The sequence below is a fragment of the Dromiciops gliroides genome, chromosome 3, assembly GCF_019393635.1.
Source record: "Dromiciops gliroides isolate mDroGli1 chromosome 3, mDroGli1.pri, whole genome shotgun sequence".
NCBI lineage: Eukaryota > Metazoa > Chordata > Mammalia > Microbiotheria > Microbiotheriidae > Dromiciops > Dromiciops gliroides.
This window is the reverse complement of record NC_057863.1, coordinates 264,866,344-264,893,625: the sequence shown is the minus strand read 5'-3', so window position 1 is coordinate 264,893,625 and position 27,282 is coordinate 264,866,344. Positions and strand designations below refer to the sequence as shown.

Sequence of the window (27,282 nt, the reverse complement as noted above, 5' to 3'; positions counted from 1 at the left end):
ATAATGCACAATGGGGCGGGAGAGGGATTTATTTAGTAGATTTTTTTTTAGCAAAGGAATACCAGCAGTTCCCTTTAGGCAAATAGACCCTCATCAGGAAACTAAGGCCTGCCTGTAAAATTATTCAATAAAATCCTACTTTTTATATGAATACCTGCTGTAATTTGGGAATATGGTTGCCAGATGCTCAATCACGTTGTTAAAAGGCTCCTGTGGCTGGTCTGGAGTGCTGGCATGTGCCTGTTCAACACCTTTGGAGCTTTGATTAAGCTGAGTATCCTCTTCAGAAGGGCTGAGTGAGGGCTGAGATTGATCAGTATAAGACTCCTGTAAAAGTACAGAAGGCATCTCCGCCGAGCAGTCCGTGACAGAATACAGGCTTGTGGTCTGAAGTGCCACACCTTGGTTTCCAGTTAAGAAGTTAGTTGGGGTGATCACTGGACTTTGATCATCAGGACATGAAAATTCAGCAAGTAATTTAGGATGAACTTGTGCAGAATATGTCATAAAAGCTGGATCATTAACATGAGCAGGGTTGCCTTGAATTAACTAGGAAACAAAATTATAAGGAGACAGATCAATTGACAAATTAATTTTTCCAACATATACAAGACCGGCTACTACTGGGTATTTTAACCAAAATAAAGAACTGCAAATGAAAGCTTACATATCAAATTATATCTAACTAAAAATTTTTACCTGAGACATTCAAAAGTTTTCTTTCCTTTTAAATAACTATTAGCCAAGGCTAGGGTTCTGATTTCAGTTAAGCTTCTATACTTTATTTATTATATAAAGTTGTAAAATTATTCTTTTACAGATTTTAGGAAGATGAGATAACAATGAAGCATTAGCCTTTTTTTTTAGGAGAATGAGCTAATTTTAATGGAAGTCTAATCATCCTGACTGAAACACTTCATAAAATTTCCTAGGGCTTAGGATTATTAATTGTTCTTAAGGTCTTTTTTTTTGGTAGAGCAATGAGGGTTAAGTGACTTGCCCAGGGTCACACAGCTAGTTAAGTGTCAAGTGTCTGAGGCTGGATTTGAACTCAGGTCCCCCTGAATCCAGGGCCAGTGCTTTATCCACTTCACTACCTAGCTGCCTGCTCTTAAGGTCTTTAGTAATGTTAAATATATAAAGTATGCTAGAAGCAAAAATTTTAAAAAGAAATTCATATTCAACACTTATATTAGTTCCCTTTTCATCTAATTGTCAACGCTTCATTTAGTTATAAATAATACTCCAATTTTTTACTCAGTTTAAGACAACTATAAACTTTTATATATTTTTCTAAGTACCTACTTCTATACAAGTTTCCTTTTCCAATAAAACATTTGTTGAGTCTCTACTACAATGAAAGCATTGCAATTATAGTAGTAATGTGTAAGAACTATTTGCCGGATAAGTATGTCTATAGTAAGTCTGTTTGGCTAGGTAGAATAATATTACTCCAGCAATTTCTAACCTCAATTTGAAAAATATACTGTTTCACACTTCTATTGTCTAATTTATTTTATTTTTAAATTAATTCAATAAATATTTAGCCAGTTCCTATTATATGCTGAAGTTCTTGTAACATGTTTGTAACAGAACACAAGTTGCTACTGTATGAATACCTGATGGAATCCCGTAAATGTTATTCTTCACTGTTCTAAAAGTTTTAAAGTAAAAAAACAAGCCTTAAAAATGGCTATAAGCATTTGTTGTCTTTTTTCATTAAAGTATTTTATCATTTTCCAGTTACATGTAGAGAGAGATTTCAACATTTGTTTTTATAAGATTTCTAGTTTCAATTTTTTCTCCCTCCCTCCCCTCTCCCCAAGATAGCAAGCAATATGATATGTTATATATGTACAATCACATGAAACATATTTCTGCATTAGTCATGCTGTGAAAGAAGAATCAGAGCAAAAAGGAAAAACCTCAAAAAATAAAAACAAAAAAAGTTCTTTTTAAATTTTATTTTTATTGTTCTCTTTCGTTTTTATATCACTTTAGCTTCTAAATATGCCTCTTCTCTCCTATCTTACATAAGCCACCCCTTATTTATTATTATTATTATTTTTTTTTTAGTGAGGCAATTGGGGTTAAGTGACTTGCCCAGGGTCACACAGCTAGTAAGTGTTAAGTGTCTGAGGCCAGATTTGAACTCAGGTACTCCTGACTCCAGGGCCGATGCTCTAGCCACTGAGCTACCTAGTTCCCCCAAGCCACCACTTATTAACAAAGATTAAAGAAAAATATGTAATTTTGTTAGCTGTCTTAGTAAAACCAACCAACACATTTCATGTCTGAGAGTATATGCAACATTTCATACCCACAGTCCCCTACCTCTGCAAAAAAGAGAGGTGTATTTTCTTTTTTCTTTCAAGTAATCTGTATCAAAATCTTTTGCTTTTACATCATTCACATTTCCCAGTGTATCCCTCTCTCCCTCTTAAAACAAAACCATTTCTTTGTTTGTTTGTTTGTGGTTTTTTTTGCGGGACAATGAAGGTTAAATGACTTGCCCAGGGTCACACAGCTAGTAAGTGTCAAGTGGCTGAGGCCGGATTTGAACTCAGGTCCTCCTGAATACAGGGTTGGTGCTTTATCCACTGTGCCACCTAGTTGCCCCCTAACATAACCATTTCTTACAACAAAAAAGGGTGGGGGGGGAGGGTAAAAGTTCTGCAATACTAACTTACATATCAGCTATGTCTAAGAGTATTTACAACCAATAATATTGCTCCCACCTCTGCAAAGAAGGAAGGTGGAGTATTTTCTCAACTCTTTTAAAGTATAACCCTTTCCAGAAATTACATTTTGTTAGGCAAAACGAAATATTTCAAACTGAAGCCAAGAATAAGTGGCATTCTATATGTTAATTTTTATTCAGTCCAATAAGGAAACAGGTTCTGATTTCTTGACTTTTGTCTCTGCCTCCAAATACTTAAAGTCAAGAACACGTGGAATTACACAAGGATTGGTTAATGATTGTGGCGACAACTGCTCAAGAATTATCAGGAGGAGTTAAAAATAATACCTTCCTAGGAAAGTAAAACATTTTAGGGTGTGGTGAAAAATTCTGCCCTCATAAAATAAATTTTCATATATGTTACCCATATTACAAAGGTAACCAGTTTTAAGAGTTCAACAGTGGGGCAGCTAGGTAGTGCAGTGGATAAAATACCAGCCCTAGAGGGGGCAGCTAGATGGCGCAGTGGATAAGCACTGGCCCTGGATCCAGGAGTACCTGAGTTAAAATCCGGCCTCAGACACTTACTAGCTGTGTGACCCTGGGCAAGTCACTTAACCCCAATTGCCTCAGCAAAAAAAAAAAAAAAAATACCGGCCCTAGATTCAGGAGTACCTGAGTTCAAATCTGGCCTCAGACACTTGACACTTATTAGCTGTGTGACCCTGAGAAGGTCACTTAACCCTCACTGCCCTGCCAAAAAAAAAAAAAAAAAAAGAGTTCAACAGAAGCAGAATTAAACCAACTTGTTTTAGAATGAAGCAAATTCTCACCTAGCAACTCTGCCAACTGGAGCTGGAGACTTCATTTTCTCTCTCTACCCCTGCTCTACCCCAATGTATTGCACTTTGGAGATACTTACTAAATTATTTGTAGGCAATGGAAATTCAGGAACTTTTACTTTAGAAAGTTTATCAAGTTGAGAGCCAGCTTTAACTTTCTGAATTCGGTCTTCAAACTCAAACTATAGGAGGAAAAAAAATGAGTCAGTTAAAAGACTTCAAATGTCAGTTATTCTTTTTTCCTTACTGTGTACAAAAACTCCTTGGAATCCCAATAAAAATGAATATATAAATCATACAGCCTTTAGAGAAATATTATATTTTTTGTTGTTGTTTTTTGTAGGCAATGGGGGTTAAGTGACTTGCCCAGGGTCACACAGCTAGTAAGTGTCAAGTGTCTGAGGCCGGATTTGAACTCAGGTACTCCTGAATTCAGGGCCGGTGCTTTAACCACTGCGCCATCTAGCTGCCCTGAAAAATTATATTTTTTGTATGCTTATCATTAGAAAAAATAAAGGGTGTCATTAATGATAACATGAATTCAACTAAAGCCAAGAGACATTTGTCTTGCATGAACTATGTATGTGTCAGCCTCTGCTAGAAGGTACTAGAAGAACACAGTGAACAAATTTATGCCTTTTTAAATACTTTTTTCTTGATAGTTCAGTATTTTATTATTTAACAGTTTCATATAAGGATAGTTTTCTTTTTAATACTTTCAATAAAACACAAACATCTTTGAAGAAAATGTTTTAATAATAAATCTTAAATATGTGCAATTTGTCAATGTCAACTGGAGAAATTTTAGAAAGTTAAAAAAATTTACAGATGTGTAAGACATAAAATAAAGCTTACCTCTGCCTTCTCAATTTCTTTTTTTATTTTTGAAATAAATGACTCCCATTGATTAATCTCAGATTCCAAATTAGGACATGATACAGAACCACTGAAAGAGTTTTCAAAATTTTAAATTAACATTCATTTTAGAAAACTGGAAACAGGTATGAAAGCATATGGCAACTAATTTCAATTCATAAGCTGGATCAATCTGATCCAGAGGGAAGAATAATTTTAACAAAATTTAAAGATATCAATCACTAGAGACTTAAAAGATATTTTGTTTATTAATATTCTCTTAAAAAGGACCTAAAAGTTGTTAAATATCCTTGTAAAAATGCCCCATTGTATTTATTTCTGGGAAATACAGTGTCATAGTCAGACCTGCACTTTTGGAAGATCAACTGATAGATATTGGACTATGGACTAAAGTGGAGAGAGATCTGCAGCAGGGAGAACCAACCAGAAGGCTATTGCAATAATAGTTCAATTATAAGGTGATGCAAGAGGGTGGTGGTAGTATTAAAGGAGAAAAGGAGATGTATACTAGAAAAGTTAAGAAGGTAAAATGGGTAGGACTTGGCAACAGACTGTATTTGGGGATGAGAAAGTGAAGAGTTGAAGATGACACCTAGGCTGCAAACATGGATGGATGGGAAGATGGTAGTACCTTCAACAGTTAGGAAAAGGGGAGGGATTAAGAAGAAAAAAAAATGAGTTTAGTTTTGGACATGTCGAATTTAAGATGTCTACAGGACATCCTATTTGAGATGTCCATTAGACATTACAATTGGAGATCTGAGTCTGGAGATTAGGAGAGAGATGGAAGCTGGATAAATCGATTTCAGAATCATCAGTATAGAGATGATAATTAAATCCATGAGAGTTGATGAGACTATCAAGAAAAATAGTATGGAGGGAGAAAGAAGAGGGCCCAGTATGGGGCCTTGGGAACCTCCTTTTCACTTGGATGAAGATCCAAAAAATGGTGCTCAAGAGTGATCAGATAAGCTTAGAGGAGAACCAGAAGAAAAGAGAAATAGAAAACCTAAAAAGAAGGGAGTATCAAGAAGAGGGTGATCAATAGTGTCAAAGGCTGCAGAGAACTCTGGGAGGATAGGATTGAGAAAAGGCCATTAAATTTGGAAACTAAGAGATCTTTAATAATTTTGGAGAGAGGTGTTTCAGTTGAATGGAAAAGCAGGAAGACTACACAAAGTTTAGAAAAGAGTGAGAGTAAAAGGAAGTGGAGGCATCAATTACAGATAGCTTTCTCAAGCCACTGAAAGTGAGGACAGTTATAGGACAATAGCTACTGGGGATGGCTATCCAGGTGCAAGTCTCTTAAGGATTGGGGGAACACACATCTTAATGGATGCATGTAGGCAGCACTGAAGTAGCGAGTGGAAAAAGAGACACTAAAGAAAAGTGGGAGAGGGAGGACGATAGAGAGGGCAATCTGCTGGAGAAGACAGGATAGAATGGGATCACTTGTGCATGTAGAAGGATTTGCCTTGGCAAGGAGAATGGTCACCTCACCTTTATATGGGACAGGAGTAGCATCATAGATAGTGGCAGAAGGTATCCATCTGAGCAATGTGAGATGAGGAAAAGAGGGAGTCATTCTCAGAGAATGGCTTCAATTTTTTCAGTGAAATATGAGGCAAGGTTCCTAGGTGAGAGGGTGTAGAGAGAGGGAGATATGGGAAAGCTTAGGAGAGAAGAAAAGCTACTGTGGTGAGTGGGATAGTGAATTGATTAGGGAGATGTAAAAGGATTGTCTTACCTCACTAAAGGTCCAGTTGAGATTATGTAACATACATTTGTTGTGATCCCACTCAGTACAGTTTTGTGACTTTTTCCAGCTTAGTTTAGCAATGTTAGTAGGAGCGAAGGCAGCAGATGATGGGAATAATCCAAGGCTGGGGTTTAGCAGAGCAAGACTGGCAATAGGATAAGGGAACAAGGCACTCTAGGGAAGAAGTCAATGTAGGTTCAAATTGTTTTCACCAAGGGGTCAAGATGTTCCCAACATGGGATTGTGTAGTAAGTAGAGGGGAGATGTCCTGGGAAAGAAATGAAGGATGCAGGGATTAAAGGTTGTGGTAAGGATGAAAAACAGGGTTTGGAGTTTAAGAGAAGGTGAGATTATGATCAGTTAAAGGAATTTTAGAGTTCTTGAAAATGGAAGTAGAACATTTGAGATGTTGAGACTTGATGGCAACATCAAGGGTATGACTATCTCTACGTATAGGTGGGAAGAGGTAAGAGGGATTGATCATGGGAAATGAGTAAGTTGAGGAACTGAGAGGTTAGGGTCACTGAAGAAACATCAATATGTACAAGGAACTCCCTTAGAATGAGGGCAAGAGGGGGCAGCTAGATGGCGCAGTGGTTAAAGTGCTGGCCCTGGATTCAGGAGTACCTGAGTTCAAATCCAGCCTCAGACACTTAACATTTACTAGCTGTGTGACCCTGGGCAAGTCACTTAACCCCCATTGCCCCGCAAAAAAAAAGAAAAAAAAGAATGAGGGCAAGAGATAGGAAGAAGAGAAACACTCTGAGCCAGGTACTGAATTCATTAAAGAAAGGAGTGTCCTAGAGGTCAGGAGATAATAGCCACCAGAAACCTGACTGGGTGGTAGATATGGATTGAGTGAACTCCAAAGGAGGAGAGGTTGCTGAGTGATGATGGTAGTGAAAGAGAGTGGAAGAAGCAGTGGAAAGAGGGGTATTCCATGTCCCCCACCTCAACCAGTAGGAGTGTATGAGTGAAAGTGCAATGGTACTAGAAAGGGTGGCCAGGAGGCAGTGCTGTAAGCCAGATCTTAGTGAGAGATAGAAGATGGAATGAGGGGAAAGGAAAAGATTTAAGATGAAAGCAATTTTGTTAACTATTAAGCAGGCCTTCCAGAGAGCATTCCAGAGTAGAAACTGTGAGTAGCTTTAGAGTGGGATATTGGGGGTTTGGGTGAGGGGGATAAGAATAAGGGAGTAGGCAATGGGGGGATGGAGAACAGGGTCTGAATAAGTAATTCTTTAGAAATGCTACCAGTAAGAATGGCAAAGACTGAGGACCTTCCTTTCAACAACAATGGAAAGCAGGGATAATTTTGCATAAATTATATAGAGTAAAGAATGTTTGTATTTTTGCCACAACCAAGTAACTGCTCTCTATATTCAAATTACAGTGCTTCCTCGAACTAGAAAGGAAGGCAGTGGGATTTAAGGAATTCCTGTCCACTTTTCAGATTATCAGGGAGGATGATATGATACTTAAAAAGCAAGAAAACAGAAAGATTTCAGTGTGAAAAATTTTTAAAAAGGTCTTGAAGTGGCCAAAGAATCTTGACATACATCAGGTTGACACTGAATTTCACACAAAGGGCTAAAAAACACTACTGTACACTTGGAACTAACAAATATGAGGTTCCTTCTAAAGGAGAAGAACTAATTAATCTTTAGAGAAAGCAGCCCATGTTCAAAAAGAAAAGAAAGTAGATCTACAGATATTGCTTGTGAAAGATCTTCCAGTAATGATTTGAAAGGAAGAAGAGATAAGCATTTGTGGTTGGTGATTTTCTTTAATGGGGTAATGACAGGGATACTGAGAAAACTATTTGTTAACCTGATAATCACAATAGGTTTACATTCTTCTTGAGAACATGCATCTAAGACATGACTGAAAATCTCCTAAGATTCATCCAATTAGATGACTACTACCCACTATCAATGATTTGATATAGATGCAAATCATATTGCCAGAAGGAATTTTAAAAGTAATGATTAAAATCTTGGGAAAAAACTGAAGAAATTAGGGGCACAAAGAGATATTTTTATCCTTGCTAATTATCAAAGACAAGGACTTCAGGAGAATAAGGCAGTTTTTAGAAGTGAACAGTTGGCTAAGTAGATGACCCAGAAAACAGAATAATGTAGGAATTGTGGTCAGCATTTATTAAGTGTCTGCTGCATGCATGCATGCATGCATGCATGCATGCAAAAAAAAAAAAGTGGTAGGTGCTGAGAACATAAAGAAAATGAAAAACTAAAAAATAGTCCTTGGCCTCGAGAACATTACAATTTATTTTCTGGATAGAGTCTTGCATATTTAATTTAAAAGGATTTAAACTGAAAAAAAAAGTATGGGACAGAAGAAGGGAAGAGAGAGAAAACTGCTTACCTATATTCCTCAAGATAGAGACCACAGAAAGTAGCTAAAATATAGGCAGAAGACTAGCAGTAGAGATGTACAGAATTCATGGCAAAAAAATTTAAGAAAAGGAACAGCAATAAAATCAGTGGCCTTAGGTATCTATATGCTAATGCACAAAATATGAATAATAAAGAACTTAAAAATAATATTAACACAAGGAAGAAAATTTAATTCTCAAACTATCAGTGGAAATTGGTAGGATGAGACTCATGATTAGAACATGGATAGCAAAGGCTAACTTTATTCAAAAGGAAAAGAGTAGACAAACCACATGGTAGCTATGCTTACAAGACTCATTTATCCAAGTTTCTTCTACTATTAGTGTTTAAAATTTTTATTAATTAATTTAATGAAGCTATTAAAATAGAAAAATCAATGATTGTATGTATAGCATGGTAGAAAGGCAAGGCTAAATTATACTGATTTATTATTTAGACAATGAGACTACTAGAAACTCACTAGGTTTCCCAAGTCAACCATATTCTTACATGGTAAGTATTAATGAAGCATGATAAATCATGAATATAATTTGCACATCATGTCAATTTATAAAAAAAATTCTCTTTAAAATGATGACTTGAGGCAAAGTCAAGATGGCAGACTATAGGGAGCAACCAAGCTGACCTCTCCCAAGATATCCTTCCAAACAACTCCTCAAATCAAATTATGGAGTGGCAGAGCCAACAAAATGTCAAAGTGAATCATTTTTCCAGCCTAAGATAACTCAGGAGCGTAACAGGAGAGGTCTGTGACACCGGGGTAGGAGCTGGTCTGGACTATGGCACAAGTACCACCATTGGGCCTTGGGGGTGGCTGTGACAGCAGCAACAATAGCTTTGGGTGCTCTCAGCTCAGAGACAGTAAGAGGGTCAGAAAGTGATTACAAGTGATCCTCTGGCTGACACTGAGTGCAGCTAGAACTAACTCTATTGCCCATAAGCAGTTCTGCATTGCAGTTCTAGGGCAGAAAGCAGTGCTTGTACTTGTGACTGCAGGAGAACAGGAGATCTAGTCACAGTTCTAGGGTCCTAAGGAGTGCTAGCACTTGGGGCTGCAAGAGAGCAGGAGCCCTTCCCGGGTAAAGATAAAGAGTGTTGACCAGAAAGGTAGTGACCACACCTCTTTATGGATCACATCACCTTGGAAGCACTAAAAATGTACAGACTCTCAGAACTAGGTCTGAAAACAGTAGCACAAAAAAAGCCTAATGCTTGGAATGGTATCTTCCCACCTCTAGGTGAACAGAGCCCAATTTTAACATAGAGTTCAAAGTCAAGAAATAGGCTGGAAAAATGAACAAACAACAACAAAAAAAGAGCTTAACCATGGTGGCAGGGAAGACCAAGACAAACACAGAATAAGACAACAATGTAAACACAACTATAAGTAAAGCCTCAAAGAAAAATGCTAATTAGACCCAAGCCCAACAAGAACTCCTGGAAGAGTTAAAGAAAGAGAGTGGTGCTAGCAAATTATGAAAAGAGAATTAACAGCTTGCTAAAATAGGCACAAAAAAACCCCAGAATTGAACTAATGGTAAAAGAGGCTCAAAAGGTCACCAAAGACAGTAATTTCCTAAAAATTAGAATTGGGCAAGTGGAAGATAATGACTCTATGAGACATCAAGAAATAATAAAATAAAGTCAAAAGACTGAAAAAAAAAGAAGAAAATGTAAAATATCTCATCAGAAAAACAACTAACCTGGAAAATAGATTGAAGAGAGGTAATTTAAGAATTACTGAACTACCTGAAAGCCATGATCAAAGAAAGAGCCTACACATCATTTTTCAAGAAATTATCAAGGAAAAGTGCCCTGACATCTTAGATCCATAGGGTAAAATAATAAGAGAAAGAATCCACCAATCACCTCCTAAAAGAGATCCCAAAATGAAAAATCCCAGGATTATAGCCAAATTCCAGAGCTCTCAGGTTAAAGAGAAAATACTTCGAGTAGTCAGAAAGAAACAATTCAAATACTGTGGAGCCACAGTCACCATCACATAAGATTTAGCAGTTTCCATGTTAAAGGAGCTGTGGGCTTGAAATATGATATTCTGGAAGGCAAAAAAGATAGGATTACAACCAAGAATATAACCAGAATCCAAAAATATGTTCTTTATAAGAGACACACTTGAAACAGAAAGACACACATAGAGTTAAAATAAAGGGCTAGAGCATAATCTATTTGCTTCAGCTAAATTAAAAAAAGGTAGGGACAGCAAACATCTCAAAAAAAATGAAAGCAAAAAAAGATAATCAGGGAAACTGTATTTTGCTAAAAGTTAATAGACAATGAAGTAATAAGAATTTTACAGCATGTTTCTCTGATAAAGGCCTTATTTTTCAAATATTATAGGGAACCGAGTCAAATTTATAAAAATAAGAGCTGTTCCCCAACTGATCTATATACCCAGAAAAACTGAGTATAATCCTTCAGCTGCAAAAATGGATATTTTAATGAATAGAGGACTTTTAAACATTCCTGATGAAAAGACCAAACTGAATAGAATATTTGACACTCAAACACAAAGCCCAAAAGAAGAATAAAAAGGCCAACATGAAAGAATAATCATAAGAGACTCAAAAAAAGCTTATATTCTTATATAGGAAGATGATACATGTAACTCCCAAGAACTTTATGATTATTAGGGCAGTTAGAAGGAGTCCACATAGACTAAGGGCATATGTGTGAATTAATTATGTCGAGTTAATCTAAAAAAAAAGAGGGTGGTGAGGCAGCTAGGTGGCGCAGTGGATAAAGAACCGGCCCTGGATTCAGGAGGACCTGAGTTCAAATCTGGCCTCAGACACTTGACAACTACTTACTGGCTGTGTGACCCTGGACGAGTCACTTAACCCTCATTGCCCTGCGCAAAAAAAAAAAAAGAGTGGGTAATAAAGAGGAAGGGAGAGGTAGAATGAGTAAAATTTTCTCACATAAAAGAGGCTTACAAAGATGATCCAGGAGAAAATGCAAGGGTGTCAGGCAATGCTTGAACTTCACTCTTATTAGAATTGGTTCAAAGAGGGAAGAATACACACACACACACACACACACACACACACACACACACACATATACACATACATATACATCTATACACACACTCAGTTGGGTATAGAAATCTATCTTACCCAAAAGAGAAATTAGAGGGGAAGGAAATAAGAGATATTTGGGAGATGGGGAGGATAACAAAAGGAGGATGGATTAAAGGAGTCAGTTGTTACTGTTGTTTCTCCTTTGTTTTTGTTTTTTAAGTGAGGCAGTTGGGGTTAAGTAACTTGCCCAGGCTCACACAGCTAGTAAGTGTTAAGTGTCTGAGGCTGGATTTGAACTCAGGTACTCCTGACTCCAGGGCCGGTACTCTATCCACTGCGCCACCTAGCTGCCCTCTCCTTTGTTTTTGATGAGGACCATGACATTGGGAGGTGATGTCATGATTTTCAGTGAACTGGATTTTAAGTGAAGGAGGGCTGTGAAAAGTAACCAGCTTTACCCTCTCCTCCAGAGTCCTCTGGGGTCCAGTGGCATGATATACATCAGGGTGACTGGAGATGGCTCCAGATGTTGGAGGAAATCAGGGTTAGATGACTTGCCTAGGGTCACACAGCTAGTAAGTGATAAGTGTCTGAATCTGGATTTGAACTCAGCTCCTTCTGACTCCAGGGCCTGTGCTCTATCCACTGTGTTACCTAGCTGGCCCTTAAAGCAGGCAGTAGTTAGAAGCCAAAGAGATTTTTGGGGAGGGACAGGATAAAAAGAGAGAAGGATAAACAGAACAAAATAGTAATTATAACTATGGATGAAAATGAGATGAGTTTACCCATAAAACAGAAGCAGATAGCAGAATGGATTAGAAACTAGAATCCGACAATGTTGTTTACAAGAGACATTTGAAATAGAAAGACACACAGAGAGTTAAAGAGCTAGAACATAATCTATTTTGCTTTTAGCTGAAATAAAAATGGTAGGGTACCAGTCATGATCTCAGACAAAATAAAAACAAAACAATAGAGAATTAGGAAAACTACATTTTGGTAAAATGTAACAGACAAAGGAATATAAGGAAATTTACAGCATGTTTCTCTCATAAAATCCTCATTTCTCAAATATATAGGGAACTGAGTCAAATTTGTAAAAATAAGAGCCGTTCCCCAATTGATAAATGGTCAAAGGATATGAACAGGCAGTTTTCAGAAGAAGATATCAAAGTTATTTATAATCATATGAAAAAATACTCTAAATCCCTATTGATTAGAGAAAGGCAAATTTGAAAAATTCTGAGATACCACTTCATACCTATCAGAAAGGACAAATGCTGGAAAGGATAAGAAAAAATAAGTACACTAACAAACTGTTGGTGGAATTGTGAATTGGTTCAAACATTCTGGAGAACAATTTGGAACTATGCCCAAAGATCTAGAAAACTCTGCATACTCTGATTTAGCAATACCACTATCAGGTCTGTACCCCAAAGAGATAAAAGGAAAAGGACCTATATGTGCAAAAATGTTTAAAGCAGCAATTTTTGTGATGGTATGGAATTGAAAATTGAGGGATGCTCATCAATCGTGGAATGGCCAAACAAAGTTGTGGCATATGTTGTGATGGAGTACTACTGCTGTGCTCTAAGAAATGACAAGGGTGGTGGGTATCAGAAAAAACATGGCAAGACCTATATGAAATGATGCAAAGTGAAGTGAGAAGCAGCAGGAGATCACTGTGCACAGTGACAGCAATGTTGTGATAATGATCAACTGTGAAAGACTTTGCTACTCTGATCAATACAATGATCAAAGATAATTCAGAGGACTCATGATGAAAAATGCTTTTCACTTCTAAAGAGAGAACTGATGAACTCTGAGTGCAAAATGAACTATAATTTTCCTTCCTTTCTTGCTGGCTTGCTTCCTTCCTTTCATCATATGGCTAATATGGAAATATGTTTTGCATGATTTCACATCTGTAATTAATTCGTATTATTTTGCTTGCCTTTAATGGGTAGGGGAGGTTTGGGAGGATGGGAGATAATTTGGAACTGTGAAAATTAAAAATTTGAGAGACAGTTTCTGAGCAATTAATCATTTTATTATTAAGTTGAGCAGGTTATTAATGAAAGGATGGTCATTGGCTGTCTCTCTCAGACCAAAAGATAATTATGGCAGTGGGGCTCACAGCTTATATACCCTTGAAATGGTAGGTGGTTCAAGCAGCAATTAAATCTAATTGGTTAATGTGATTTGGAGATAGGCAATATTAAAATGTAGGGCTATCCTAGACCACCCCCAGCCTTGGGCTATCAATTCAAAGAATGTATACTTTTTTCAATGAGTGGAGTGAATGACCTCTCCCTGGAGGAGAAGCCTTTCTGTCTAGAAAAAGGGATCTGTCCCCACCTAAGCCTGACTAGAACACAATGCGTTTCCCCACCCTAGATTCCTTACAAGTTTGGGATGGGTCTGACCAAGATGAAGAGATTCAATGCAATCTTATTTTTAAGGAGAAACTGGACCTCTAAAAGTCTGGGCTTTGGAAGAAGGGGGGAAGCTCTGAATCTCCTTGAGATATAGGTTATTAATAACCATTTCTCAAATGACTCAAAATTTAAACAGAAAAGAATGCAAAAAATAAATTTTAAAAAAGGATGAACATATTATATTAACATGTTATTGATGGCCTTATTGTTACTAGTCTAGACAGGTAAAGGTCACATTTACACTTGTAAAACCTGCCCTGTCACATTTTAATAAGTTGAAGGAAAATTAAATCTTTCCCCAAAGTGTCAAAAATGAAATAAAATAACATGGCTTGAATGTGTTAAATCTATAATTTATCAGTCTTTTAAAAAGCCACATAGTACCTGTTCATTAGCTTTAGGTTCTTAATATACATTTCTGCTTTTGATGCAGTGCTCTGCAATTTACTAACATCAGTACTCTTCCAGTTTTCAAGTATGGACACCTAAAATTAGAGAAATTTTAAACATCTTAAAAATAAAATTTGGAAAAATTTGTCACATTATACATTTCTTTTTTAATGTTTTAGGTTCATAGTTCTTAATTTATCACAACTATAGTCAGGTGAGTATTCAGTGGAATATCTTGGCTTGTGGTCATTTCTAAAGATGAATATAGGAATAAGAAGACTTTGTGAGACTAAAGTATCTAACATTTAGACAAGCATGGAAATAAACACTTTCAATAAATCTTGGATAGGTAAATGCTGTGGTGTGGTAGAAAGTCCTGGGGAGAATGAAAAAGCTACTTTATTAAAGAACTCTAGTGAGCCAGAGAGAATGATTTTTTCCCCTCCTTGTATTATAATCATATACTATGGAGAAGTTAAGTTTCAGGAAAAGGCTCTTTCTAAAATCCTATAACTTTCTTGGTTGGCAATTCCAAGAGCTATCCCAGGTCAGGGAAGAATGTGGAAGGAGCCACAAGTGGGGATAAATGAGTTGGGATTTAGTAGATTTTTTTTTTGAAGGACCATGTTTCCCCAGCTTTTTTTTTTTTTTTTTGGTGGGGCAATGGGGGTTAAGTGACTTTCCCAGGGTCACACAGCTAGTAAATGTCAAGTGTCCGAGGCCGGATTTGAACTCAGGTACTCCTGAATCCAGGGCCAGTGCTTTATCCACTGCACTACCTAGCTGCCCCCTTTCCCCAGCTTTTTAATGGAGAAAGGGAAAAAAAAGCTTATCTTGCAGAAAATCTACTGACGTAATATGAACACACATATATCCATATGTGTATCTTTCTTGTCACATAATTCATACATATGTGTGTGTATTTATAACATTAAAATCTCCTTTCATTTATTTATTTTTGTTAAAAATAAGGAAAGGAGATAATTTGTGGATAGGTGGAAATAAATGAAATGAAGGGAAATAGATAGGTTTATGTTTTTCCTATGTGGTACTTTATGCCATCTCCAAACAGGGATGGTGATAGAGATTTGGAAGTGGTCTGAGGAGCTGCCAAGTTTTATTTGCTATTTTAAAATTCAAGAACATAGCAAATTCAAATTTATCAGGGGGAGTCTAATCCTTAGCAGAAATCAGTTTTTATCATGTAGTAATCATCAGCCTCTAATAGTGAAAAGTTATACAGTGGGGTCATGATTAAATACAGAGATAAAACCTTCACAGACTTAGAGATGGACAGTCTTTAATTGAAAGGTCAGAGTGTCCAATTCCTTCATTTTATAGATGAAGAAACTGAGGCCCAGAAGGGGAAGTAATTTGCTCAAGATCATGTGGCAATGAAGTGGCAGAGGTAGAATTTGAACATAGGTCTTCCGACTCCAAATTCTGAGTCTTTTCCATTGTACCACAATGTCAATTCAGAAGAATTAGATCCAAACAAAATGCTGCCAACCTGCCATTCCTTAATAGTTTGATTTTAAGTGTTGTGAAATAACACCCAATTGGAACCCATTTGAGTTCATCTACACTAAAAGAGTATACATACTATCAAAAAAACGAAGCCAATATACCAAAATGCATCTGCTCTATCCATTTCAACATGCCATGAAAAAAAACAGCAATACCACAAGACTCACCTCTGCAGCCACAGCTCTTTTAATAGTCTCATGGTAATTATCTTTTCCCTTCTTTATAAGTTCCTCCATTTTCAATTTTTCATTTGCAAATTTATTACTATGAACACCAAAAAAATTGAAATATTTTAAGCCAGTTACATAATACATACAGGTTTATTTTTGTAATAAATAAATTAATTATATCTCTTACAATAACATATATTTAAATGCATTTTTTATGCAGCGACCAGAGTATGCATTTAACAGGATTACAGGCAACAATTTACTGGGGTGGGGGTGGGTATAGAATAGGGATGCTTATTTATTAAGTACTTAATATGTGTGATAGGAATACAAAGAGGTACAAACAGTCCCTCTTCTCAAGCAACTCACTCTTATGGTGAAGACATATAACTATAGAAAATAACTAGGAATGTACAAAACACACACACACATTAAAAAAACTAGGTATGTACAAGATATAGATATCTATATCTTATACACACACACACACACATATACACACATGGTAATCTCAGCAGGGAAGTACTTATTGAGGTTTAAGGTGTCCAAGTTAAAAACAGATATTACTCTAGGCATACAAATATTTTAAGAAACTAACCTGATTTTAAGGAATTCATCCAAATGTGATGCATACTGTTGATCCTTTTCCTCATTATTCCGTGAATATCTATGAAAAAAATTTGGGAAATTAAGTTTGAGCCTTGAAGCATAACTTTGAGGTATTTCAGCTGAGAGAGGAGACTGAGAAGAGATAGAGGCTTCAGTTTTTCTAAAATTTAACCTAAAACATGGAAATCAGATCAAATAATACAATTTATATCAACAGTACAAATAATAAAATCACAAAAGAACTGAAGAGATCACTGTACATCCTCCTTTCTCAATTGCCCTTGTAGTGGCTATTGTGGCTTTAATAAAGACCATGAAGAGGAAAAGGCAAGTGTTTGTCATATTTAAAAACCTGGCTCATTCACAAATGATTTAAGATAGAAGAATTTCCATTTTATGGGAAACCCATGACAGTTCAACATAGAAAAACAGATTTTGGTTTAATCTATAAAATGTATAGCACTTTTGCTGATAAAGAAAGGAAAAAAGCTATTTGCTAAGTCTGAAAACAAAAAGCCTGGCCAGAGAACACCAAATTCTGCTAATAGTCAAGGAAATTCAACACCAGATCCTAAAGTGTCGGACTATACACCAAATTATATTTTACTCCTCAATAATTTATCAAACAAGACTAATGAGATGATATTATCTATGCTATTTAATTAGTTTTTTGGTTTCAAAGAAGTACAGTTGGTAACTGGTACATGTAATATTGCTCTTTTGGAGTTTGAAAACGATGGATTGGGTTGCCACTGCCATAGAGGCCACATCACTTCTTGCCCTCCATGCCATGAAGATTACTTATGCCAAGAAATAACATTATAGATAGTCTTGTTTAAAGGACATGGTTTTATTTATGGTTTTTGTCCTTTAATTTCAGAATATTGAATTCAGAAATTTTTTTAGCATTTTCTGAGGGAAATAAGCAAACATTTTATGTGAAGAGTTTGAAAAAATTTCATTCTCTAGTATTCCTAAAAGTTGAGGGTATTGTAACATGCAAAAGTCACCATTTTGTATAATTAAACTTATAAAAAAAATGTTGGCCTCACTTTTAACAAGTGTATACATAATGAATCATGCAAAGACTTGTTTGTTTGTTTTTGCAGGGCAATGAGGGTTAAGTGACTTGCCTAGGATCACACAGCTAGTAAGTGTCAAGTGTCTGAGGTCTGATTTGAACTCAGGTCCTCCTGAATCCAGGGCTGGTGCTTTACCCATTGTGCCACCTAGCTGCCTCCATGCAAAAACTTTACATTGCCTGTCGTTCCCTATGACTGGAATAAAACATCTCCTTACTATCACTCCTTAGAATTCTTAGTTTCCTTGAAAACTCAGCTGAAGTGTAACTTTTTACATCAATCCACCAATAATTTATTAAGCAATTACTATGTGGTAGAGATACAAAGACAAAAATTAAACGATTCCTGTTTTCAAGAATCTTATATCCTTATCAGGGAAGATGTGCTTTCTGTCTCTCCATATATAAAACACATACATACAAATATACATAATGTATTTACTTCTTCTTCTTTTTTTTTTTTGGTGGGGCAATGGGGGTTAAGTGACTCAGCTAGTAAGTGTCAAGTGTCTGAGGCCGGATTTGAACTCAGGCCCTCCTGAATCCAGGGCTGGTACTTTATCCACTATACCATTTAGCTGCCCCCCATAATGTATTTGTGTTTAGAATAACTAGGTTATATGTGAACAAATAGTATACACTCAGCTGGAATTAACCATACATTTCCCAATTTTCTTCTAGATTATAAAAATAACTGATATTTCCTTTACAAATTGGTTTTGACTATATGTTTATGCAAAATCTAGTTACTAACACATTTTTGAAAAAACTAAATTGTTTTGAATCATTCTGTATAATGAGGCTGAAAAGATAGGTCCAGGATAAATTATGAAGGGCTAAAAAAAGCAGAATTTATATTTTATCCTCTATGATGCTTGATACCAAAAAAAAAAATTTTTAAATGTACAGAGAACAGAAGGAAGTTCAGGAAGAAGCACAGACAAGCAGAATAATAATGAAAGTGACATAGTAAAGCATTATCTATTTTTTAAAAGTGGTAAGAAATGAAGATTCAGTTTTATATGAAATTCTCTTTTTTGTGTTCTGTCATAGTATGGACATGTTCTTTTCTGGTGTTTCAATTAAGAAAAAAGGACTTCTAAAAATAAAGTTATTGCTGTGTGCTCTGAAATACTGCAAGTGATCAAAGAAAAAAGTGATACTTTGGGGGCACTTGCCATTTTTTGAGAAAAGATGGAATGGGTATTTTTGGGGGGGGGGTTTGCAGGGCAATGAGGGTTAAGTGACTTGCCCAGGGTCACACAGCTAGTAAAGTATCAAGTGTCTGAGGCTGGATTTAAACTCAGGTCCTCCTGAATCCAGGACCAGTGCTTTATCCACTACGCCACCTAGCTGCCCTGGTATTTTTTAATATATAGTAACTTTAAAGAATTTCAATATTTTACTAGTAAACTCCATAACACTCATTTAAAAGATAAGAAAAGTAAAGTATTATGACTTCAAAGCTAAAAAAGTAGGAATAAAGTCAGGAAGTAAACTTATAACTCCTCATATTTGTCTAAATAATAAGCATTTTCCATACCTTCATAAAAGTACATAGTCCTGGGATCAAAGCAAAAAATACTTTAAGAGGCAGTGAAAAACAAATAATCACAGAAATTAATGGAACATTCCAGTGAAAACACAAATTGATTAAGTAGTCAAATCTGCTATTTATTTAATTTACTTAAAGTACTAATATTAGCATTCAGTCACAGTAGAGTAAAAAGTCTAATGTAAAGAAATTGGGCAAGACCACAAAAGACAAAATGGTTTTAAAATTTTTAATGCAACCCAATTTAACTCAATCCTACAAGCATTTGAAAAGGACTACTATCTGAAGGCTAATTGAACTAATGAATGATTCCAAAGATTATTCCACATCAGTATAATAATAAGGCCCTATAGGAACTGCTAGGTGATGCAGTGGACACTTTACTAGCAGTATGAGCCTGGGCAAGTCACTTATTCTGTTTGCCTGTTTCCTTGTCTATAAAATGAACTGGAGAAGGAAATGGCAAGCTACTCTAGTATCTTTGCCAAGAAAACCCCAAAAAGGGGTCACAAAGAGTTGGACGTAACTGAAAAATGCCTGAACAACACCATTGTCATCAACAACAACTAAGAACTGAACAGTTCGGTTGTTGAAAGAGGCAGAAAATTTACTTTTGTGTGAATAAAAAGAAATAAGTTCTGGTGGCTGAAAGTTGGTAGAAAGATATATGTGTAAAGAAATTCAGTTTCAAATAATATGTGAGCAGTGTGGTTGCTCAAAGGGAAAGAATATTGACTTAACATACATAAAAAAGCTCAAATCACTTTGTAAAGAATGTGAAGTAATGATCCTTTCATAAATGAACAGTTGGTGGCTGAAAGAAGCAGAAAAAAAGGTACATGGATGTAAAACTTAAAAAATGCAATTATGAATATACATAGAATGTTAAGTGGACCAGTTTGAGGACTGAGAAATGGCTGAATAGATGAGGATGTAGGGTTTTGTGGTCCCTCTTCATTTTAATGTAACTATTTTTAAGGTTTAAGAAATTAAAACTCACAAAATGATAAATAAGTGTCTGAAGACTATGGAATGTTAATTTTGTAACTAACAAAAAAGGGGATTTCATAGGTTTTTACTTTATAAAGAAAAAGTGAATCACTGAAGGTAATATGTTCTGTAGTATAAATGATAATTTCACTTCTGTGTGAAACATTGCGATCCTGTTTAGGTGTGGCCCTTGAAAACATAGCCCTCAATCATTTAGCCAGTAATTCAGGAACACTGTGCTAAGTGCTGGGAATACAAAGAAAGGCAAAAATAGTTCCTTTCCTCAAGGGGCTAAGAAATTTTGTGAATGAGGGAGACAATATACTTAAAAGATAGATATAAAAGGCAGTATAGCACCCTTCAAAGATAAGAACACTGTAGACCCAGAAGGTACATCAGTCTTAGAATAATGGCTTCTAATTGCTTTTGAATCTCTGTGGCCATCTGAGAATGACTCAGGCTGTCTTATTGGGTGTAATCAAATAGAGTATATCAGAATGTAGTAGTCCAAAGTCTGGGGATTCACCAGCATACTATCTTGTGGCACATATGCTGGGTGGTAACCTAAGTGATTATTTATTAAATGATATTAATGTCGACAGTGTGATATTTGCAGGGCCAACCTTACACCTAACTGGAATAGCTGGTCATTTTATGTGGCATGAATGGAAGGGGCCCAGGTAAGGTTTGTCTATCCTTAAAATATGCCCCCTACCAGTTTATCCTGCATATGATATTACATCATTAAATATCCATTCCTTTGCATTGCTTTATTTAAAACCTCTTTCTGAGGGAAAACTCAGCCAGTTAGGTGACACAGATGACAGAGTATTAGCCCTGGAGGACCTGAGTTCAAATCCAACCTCAGACTCTTACTAGCTGTGTGAACCTGGGCAAGCTACTTAACCCTGTTTGCCTCAGTTTTCTCACTTATAAAATAAGATGGAGTAGGAAATGGCAAACCACTCCAGTTATCTTTGCCAGAAAAACCCAAATGGGATCATGAAGAGTTAGTTGGACATGACTGAAACAATTAAACAACAAAACCATTAATATTTATCAAAAATTAGTTTATCAGCTCCTTTCCATCATGACATGTATATGATACATGCATGCCAAGTTCTGATAATACAGAAATAGGTTCAGAATAGGTGCTACACCAGGATGTGTGTGAAGGAAGGTTAGAGGTGAGTGGAAGCATAAGACATGGGAAAGAAAGGTAGACAGAGAATTCTGAAGATAAACAATTTATTTCATGGTTTTGTTTAGGGGTGATCTAGGATAAATTGTGTACACAATTTCAGTAATTTTGGGGACATAGGATAAAAGTAATGAATATGCATAAATGCATGTATATGGATATATGTTTAGGAAACGCAATTTTATAGCTGGGAAAGATATATAAATGTAGGATAATAATAGATATTGAAATGGAAGAAAATCTTAGTGCTCATCTACTCCATTTTGCAGATGGGGAAACTAGGGTTTAGAGAGGTTAAGTGATTTGCTTAAGGCCAAATAGCTAAGTGGCAGAACCAGGATGGAGAAATTGAGATCCAGCATAGGTAACTGATTTGTACAAGGCTTCAGAGCTGGGATTTGAACACAGATCTCCAGATTCTCAGTCCATTGCTCCTTCTATTATACATAATTTCCTCTCTAGAAATGGTATCAAGTTCATTCCTTTCCATATTCAGTTAATGCTTAAATTAGAAATGAAATATTTTTAAAATTTCAAGATATTGCACAGAAATTATTATGAAATGAAATGAAACATTTCTAAAGGAAATGAGTCTATATAACATCTATCTCATTCAGCTTAATCTACAAGTTATCATTAGAATTGTTAAACTATGTAAGTACTTTTCTTTTAAATATCAATAAATACATGGTCACTTTTTAACCTTGCTACTTACATTTCATTGGTATCTGTAAGTTTTTTAACTTTATTTTTTAGCGTTTTTAATTTTTCTTGATTTTCCTTTTTTTCCTGTTGCCATTTTTTCATTTCTACTTCCAAATCTTGATGAAACCAATTCAATTCAGTCTTGGAAATCTATGATGAAAAATTAAATTAATGGAAAAGATGATTTAAACAATGGTTCACAATAGTAAATAATGAAGACATTTGACTTTCATAAAATTGAAAACTGACATGTACAATCTTCTTTTAATATATACTATGAAGCCTCATTAATTTGGACTATCCTATTTAGGAAATGATGATGAGTTGAAGAAGATGAGTTGAATATTTCTTTTCTTTAGAAAAACCTTTATAAATGTAAATTAATTAAAAAAAGGATCATAGGAGAAATAGTAAGAACACTTAAGCATTTTAGAAGAAAGCACTTATTAACAACTGACAGAATTACAGATCATTCTTATCTAATATTAGAGATATATTTAACAAGCAACACTCTTGAATAAAAGTCTCAGAAAAGGGAATTTTTGCCAACGTTTTATAGGCGTTTAGTATGACATGTATATTAGATGCCTGAAATCTAGGCAGCTGCTACCAGATGAATAGTAGTAATTCAGGTTAAGCTTGCATAGGTACCCTATGGGAAGGCAAAGGACACAAATTCAATTTTCCTTTTTAAAAAATGTAACTACTAACATTAAATAAAATAAACACTTCAACTAACAAATGGGTTGTATTACAAAATTTTCATTTCTAAGTTGGGTGTTTGGAATTCAGAACATATATTCCCATATAAATAATGTTATACACAATGATTTGAGTTCCCAGGACACAAATTATCAGCTCAAATTTTGACTCCTGGAAAGGGGGAGTGAGGCTGTTATGTGTGACAAGAAGGAGAATTAGAAGGAAGAAGTTTTCTTTCTCTTCACTGTCCCTAGGGAAAATTTTCAAACAGACGTTTTGTCTTTAGCATTCTCCTCTGCCCTGCCCTGCCTTTCCTTTCCCTTCCTTTCTTCCTTCCTTCCTTTTCTTTCTTAATATCTCCTTTGTACCTCCAGTTATACTTTTTTCCTTTAGTCCCTGGAACACACTATTTCAGTTTGCACAAGTTCCATGTTGTGGAACCCCATCTCTGGCCTGGACCTGCTCCATCTTTTATGAAATTAAATGCTCAAAAAAAAAAAAAAAAGAAAAGAAAAGAAAAAAGAAATTAAATGCTCCAGTATTACTTATGCTTTCCCCTCAAATAAAACTCCCATTCATACAATAAAGCTGATATTAGCTAGATGTGAATAAGAAAGGCTCCTGACTAAATGGATTCATACTAAGGTACAGACTCTTATTTCTTATTCTGTTTTCAGGAGAACTTTAAACTTTATCTTAACTATTACTAAAACTCCCTGACTAGGTAGGATCTTTGTCCCCAGCAGGAAACTGAGTGACTGAGGCTGTGAAGGCAAGAATGTTCCTTACCATGGCTTTTTTCTTTAGACATGGATAGGCTCCTAGATAGAGAAGTAAAACAATTCATTCGTAGAGGACTTGAGTTTACTCAAGTCAATTAAAACTCTTTAAGGCTTAATGAATTCTGCCCCAGATACACAGTTGACTAGACAGCTGGATACCAGGCCTCAGTCAGCAAAAAAGCTTCCTAGGAGCATCATTCTACTAGTGGTAATGTGGTACTTTTTTTTTCTTTAAAAAAAATTGTTTTTGATATATTATTTTTACATTTCTCTCATTCTGAATGCATCCCTCCCTCCCTTTTCTCCTGTCCAATCCCTTGTAACAAAGAATAAAAAGGGGAAAAAAAGTCCAGTAAAACTAATCAACACATCAACTAATTTGACAGTATGTGTAATGTTCCATATCTATAGTCCCCAACCTCTGTAAAGAAGGGAGGAAGATGTATTTTCTTCCATTCTTCAGGGCTAAAACTCATACTTTTAAACTAGTACTGGTTAAGATATTATTATAGCATTATAAAAGAAAACTCATATGGGACATATTGACAGATTTTTAAAAATCAATACTCTAAAAACCTTATGGAGACTTAGGCACTATAAGTGCCTTGTCTTAAAATTTCCTGAATGGCAAGAGTACCTTGTTTTCTTCCATTGTTCTTTTCAGTTTTTCTTCTAGTTCTTTGGTCTCCTCTGTACTTCTACATTTTAACTGTTCATATTTTTCCTTTGCTTCTTTAAGTTGCTCTTGTAATACCTGATGTTCCTTTTCCATTCGTAAAATATCACCCTACAATTAAATTGTAAAATCACAATCTTAAACACAACCCCTAGGATGATGAATTCAATAGTTCTATAACTAAAGAATGCCTGTTCCAGGCTAGTTAGCTCTCATAACCAGAGGTAACTTAGCTGGTAAAATTTAAGTAAATTTAGCTAGTAAACCAGTTTTCAGGAGACCTTTCTGCTACAACAGAACTGGCCCAGGATTCCTTTATTCTGTTGCTTCCTACAGCTCTGACACGTTGTCATTAGGCAAGCTGAAGAAGGATAGTCACATATATTCAGTTTACCTATGAATGCTTTCAAATAACTCACGAGGGAGAGAAATCTGTGGACTATGATTGATCCATCAGTGCTAACTTTTTTTTTTTTTTTGGTGAGGCAGTTGGGATTAAGTGACTTGCCCAGGGTCACACAGCTAGTAAGTGTTAAGTGTCTGAGGGCAGATTTGAACTCAGGTACTCCTGACTCCAGGGCCGGTGCTCTATCCATTGTGCCACCTAGCTGCCCCCAGTGCTAACTTTTGTTACCTAGGGTTTTATAATTTGTATCCATCCAAAGTACATGCAGCTTTAGAAAACTTATTATCTAAATTAATCTGCATTCCTCCAAATCACCAGGGTATGCTACATTTTCTTTTTTTTTTAAATTAATAAAATATTTTATTTTTTTTTCCCCGCCACATGTAAAGATAGTTCTCAACCCCCGTTTATACAAGCTTTCCAATTTCAGATTTTTCTCCCTCCCTCCCCTCCCTTCCCCCTCCCCCAGACAGCAGGCAATCCAATATAGGTTTTATATATATATAAAAGAGAAAAACCAGTATGCTACATTTTCTTACTGCAATTAATTAGCATCAAGATTTCCTTAAAAAAAAAAAAACCACACACACACACACACACACAAAACAAAACCAAGGCTTTAGGCTCATTGTTCAGAATTACGCTCAGTGCCTATGAGACTTGGGTTTCTTATGATTTATTAGCTCTAGCAAAATAGCTATGTTAAAAAAAAAAGCTAAGAAATTTGCCCTTAAGAATGTATGCTGTAATTTTCATCAAGGCAACTGCCATGCCTGTTCTAAATTTTTTTAATCTCAATGAAATACAGTGCTTTGTACACAGAAAGCACTTAATAAATGTTTGTGGAACTATCCAGTTTAAAGTTAAATGTAAGAATTGAGTTTATTTGTGGAGTTTATGTTCAAAAAGATGTTAATCAATAAAAATATGGTTTTTGTGTAAAGAATTTTGTCACTTGCCAAATACATAAAACGAATACTTATTAAAAACTCCTATATGCTAACTCAAAAAAAAAAATCTCACTTTCCCCACACCCATTGAAGTACCATTAATGACTGAATACTATTATCATTAAAGGAAAATGTAACGAAAAGACCAAATTAAAACACCAACAAAGGCCCCTCATTGTTCTGGTTAATTTCCATTCAATCTATTCAAAAGGAAATGTGAAGAATACTTATCAACATACTGATATTTCACATAATTTATCAACATATCTGATATTACCCATGCAAAAGAAGATTGTATAAATCTTTTTATAATTCAAAATCACCCTCTTATAACTTATTGCAGTTTGATAATAATGTCATCATTATTAACAATAATAGAATCTAGATCAATACATTAATATCTAGCACCTCTTTTTCTTTTCAAACAAACTCCAGATCTTTTATTTTAGCACAGCTTGGACTTACTTGTTGTGTCTCAAATGGACCAAAAGGCACTGTATTAACCTCCTGGTGCATTACATCTTTTTTCACCTGTTGTACAACACAAACATTAGTTATTTTAAAATTGTTCAGAATGAGATTATTTACCTAAAATTAACAAGGTACAAGAAATAATTTCCAAAATAACAATAAATTTCCCCAGAACCAGTCTCTGTAGTACTGAATGAACAATGAGCAACATAATAGAGGAAAAAACTTGGATACTGATCTAAGAAAGACTTTACATTGGTTACGTGGTCTAAATCTATTCATTCATTCATTCATTCATTCATTCATTCATTCATTCATTCATGTGAGGCAACTGGGGTTAAGTGACTTGCCCAGGGTTACAAAACTAACCTCTGGGGTAGAAATATGGTTTGTGGTGCTTTTCTTTCTTTCTTTCTTTTTGCTGGCTAATGAGGGTTAAGTGACTTGCCCAGGGTCACACAGCTAGTAAGTGTCCAGTGCCTGGGGCTACATTTGAACTCAGGTCCTCCTGAATCCAGGGCCAGTGCTTTATCTACTGCACCACCTAGCTGCTCCTGCGTTGCTTTTCAAAGTTGTCTTTAGGGAATGCTTAACTTATAGTGCTATTTTTTTTTTGGTTTAGTTTCCATAACTTAATGTTTCTTATTAATGCAATTTAAACAATGTAACCAGCAAAAGATGGACAACATGCTGTAGTAGAGAGTGAGCCTGTTTCAGAGGTAGGGAGCCCAGGACTCAAGTCTTGCCTCTAACAACATGGCTATGTGGCCTTGGGGAAGATAATTACCCTCTCAGTGCTCTGGACAGCTTTCTAAGGAGAGGGTTTTTTAAAAACCTTTTGTCTATGTGTCATGGACCTCTTCTCAGAATGATGTTTTCAAATGCACAAAATAAAATACACAGGATTACAAAGGAAACCAGTTATACAAAATTACCAAGATATTTAAAAACCCAACAAACAAATTTATAGACTCCAAATTAAGAATACCTGCTCTAAGACTATATGTTGCAGAG

At 35.6% G+C, this 27,282-nt stretch overlaps 1 protein-coding gene across 5 annotated transcripts in view; it reads right to left on the bottom strand.

Annotated features, from left to right (window-relative positions):
- The window catches only part of TTC3 (tetratricopeptide repeat domain 3), a 186,470-nt gene that overhangs the window by 25,370 nt on the left and 133,818 nt on the right, over nt 1–27,282 (bottom strand). For all 5 annotated transcript variants that reach the window (XM_043994921.1, XM_043994916.1, XM_043994917.1 and 2 more), the window contains 9 exons: nt 26,263–26,328; nt 24,403–24,552; nt 22,292–22,431; nt 16,739–16,807; nt 16,138–16,234; nt 14,438–14,538; nt 4,378–4,468; nt 3,603–3,704; nt 155–549 (listed from right to left, as the gene is read on the bottom strand). In XM_043994921.1, coding sequence (XP_043850856.1) covers nt 155–549; nt 3,603–3,704; nt 4,378–4,468; nt 14,438–14,538; nt 16,138–16,234; nt 16,739–16,807; nt 22,292–22,431; nt 24,403–24,552; nt 26,263–26,328 — 1,211 coding nt within the window. The remainder of the gene's footprint in view (nt 1–154; nt 550–3,602; nt 3,705–4,377; nt 4,469–14,437; nt 14,539–16,137; nt 16,235–16,738; nt 16,808–22,291; nt 22,432–24,402; nt 24,553–26,262; nt 26,329–27,282) is intronic.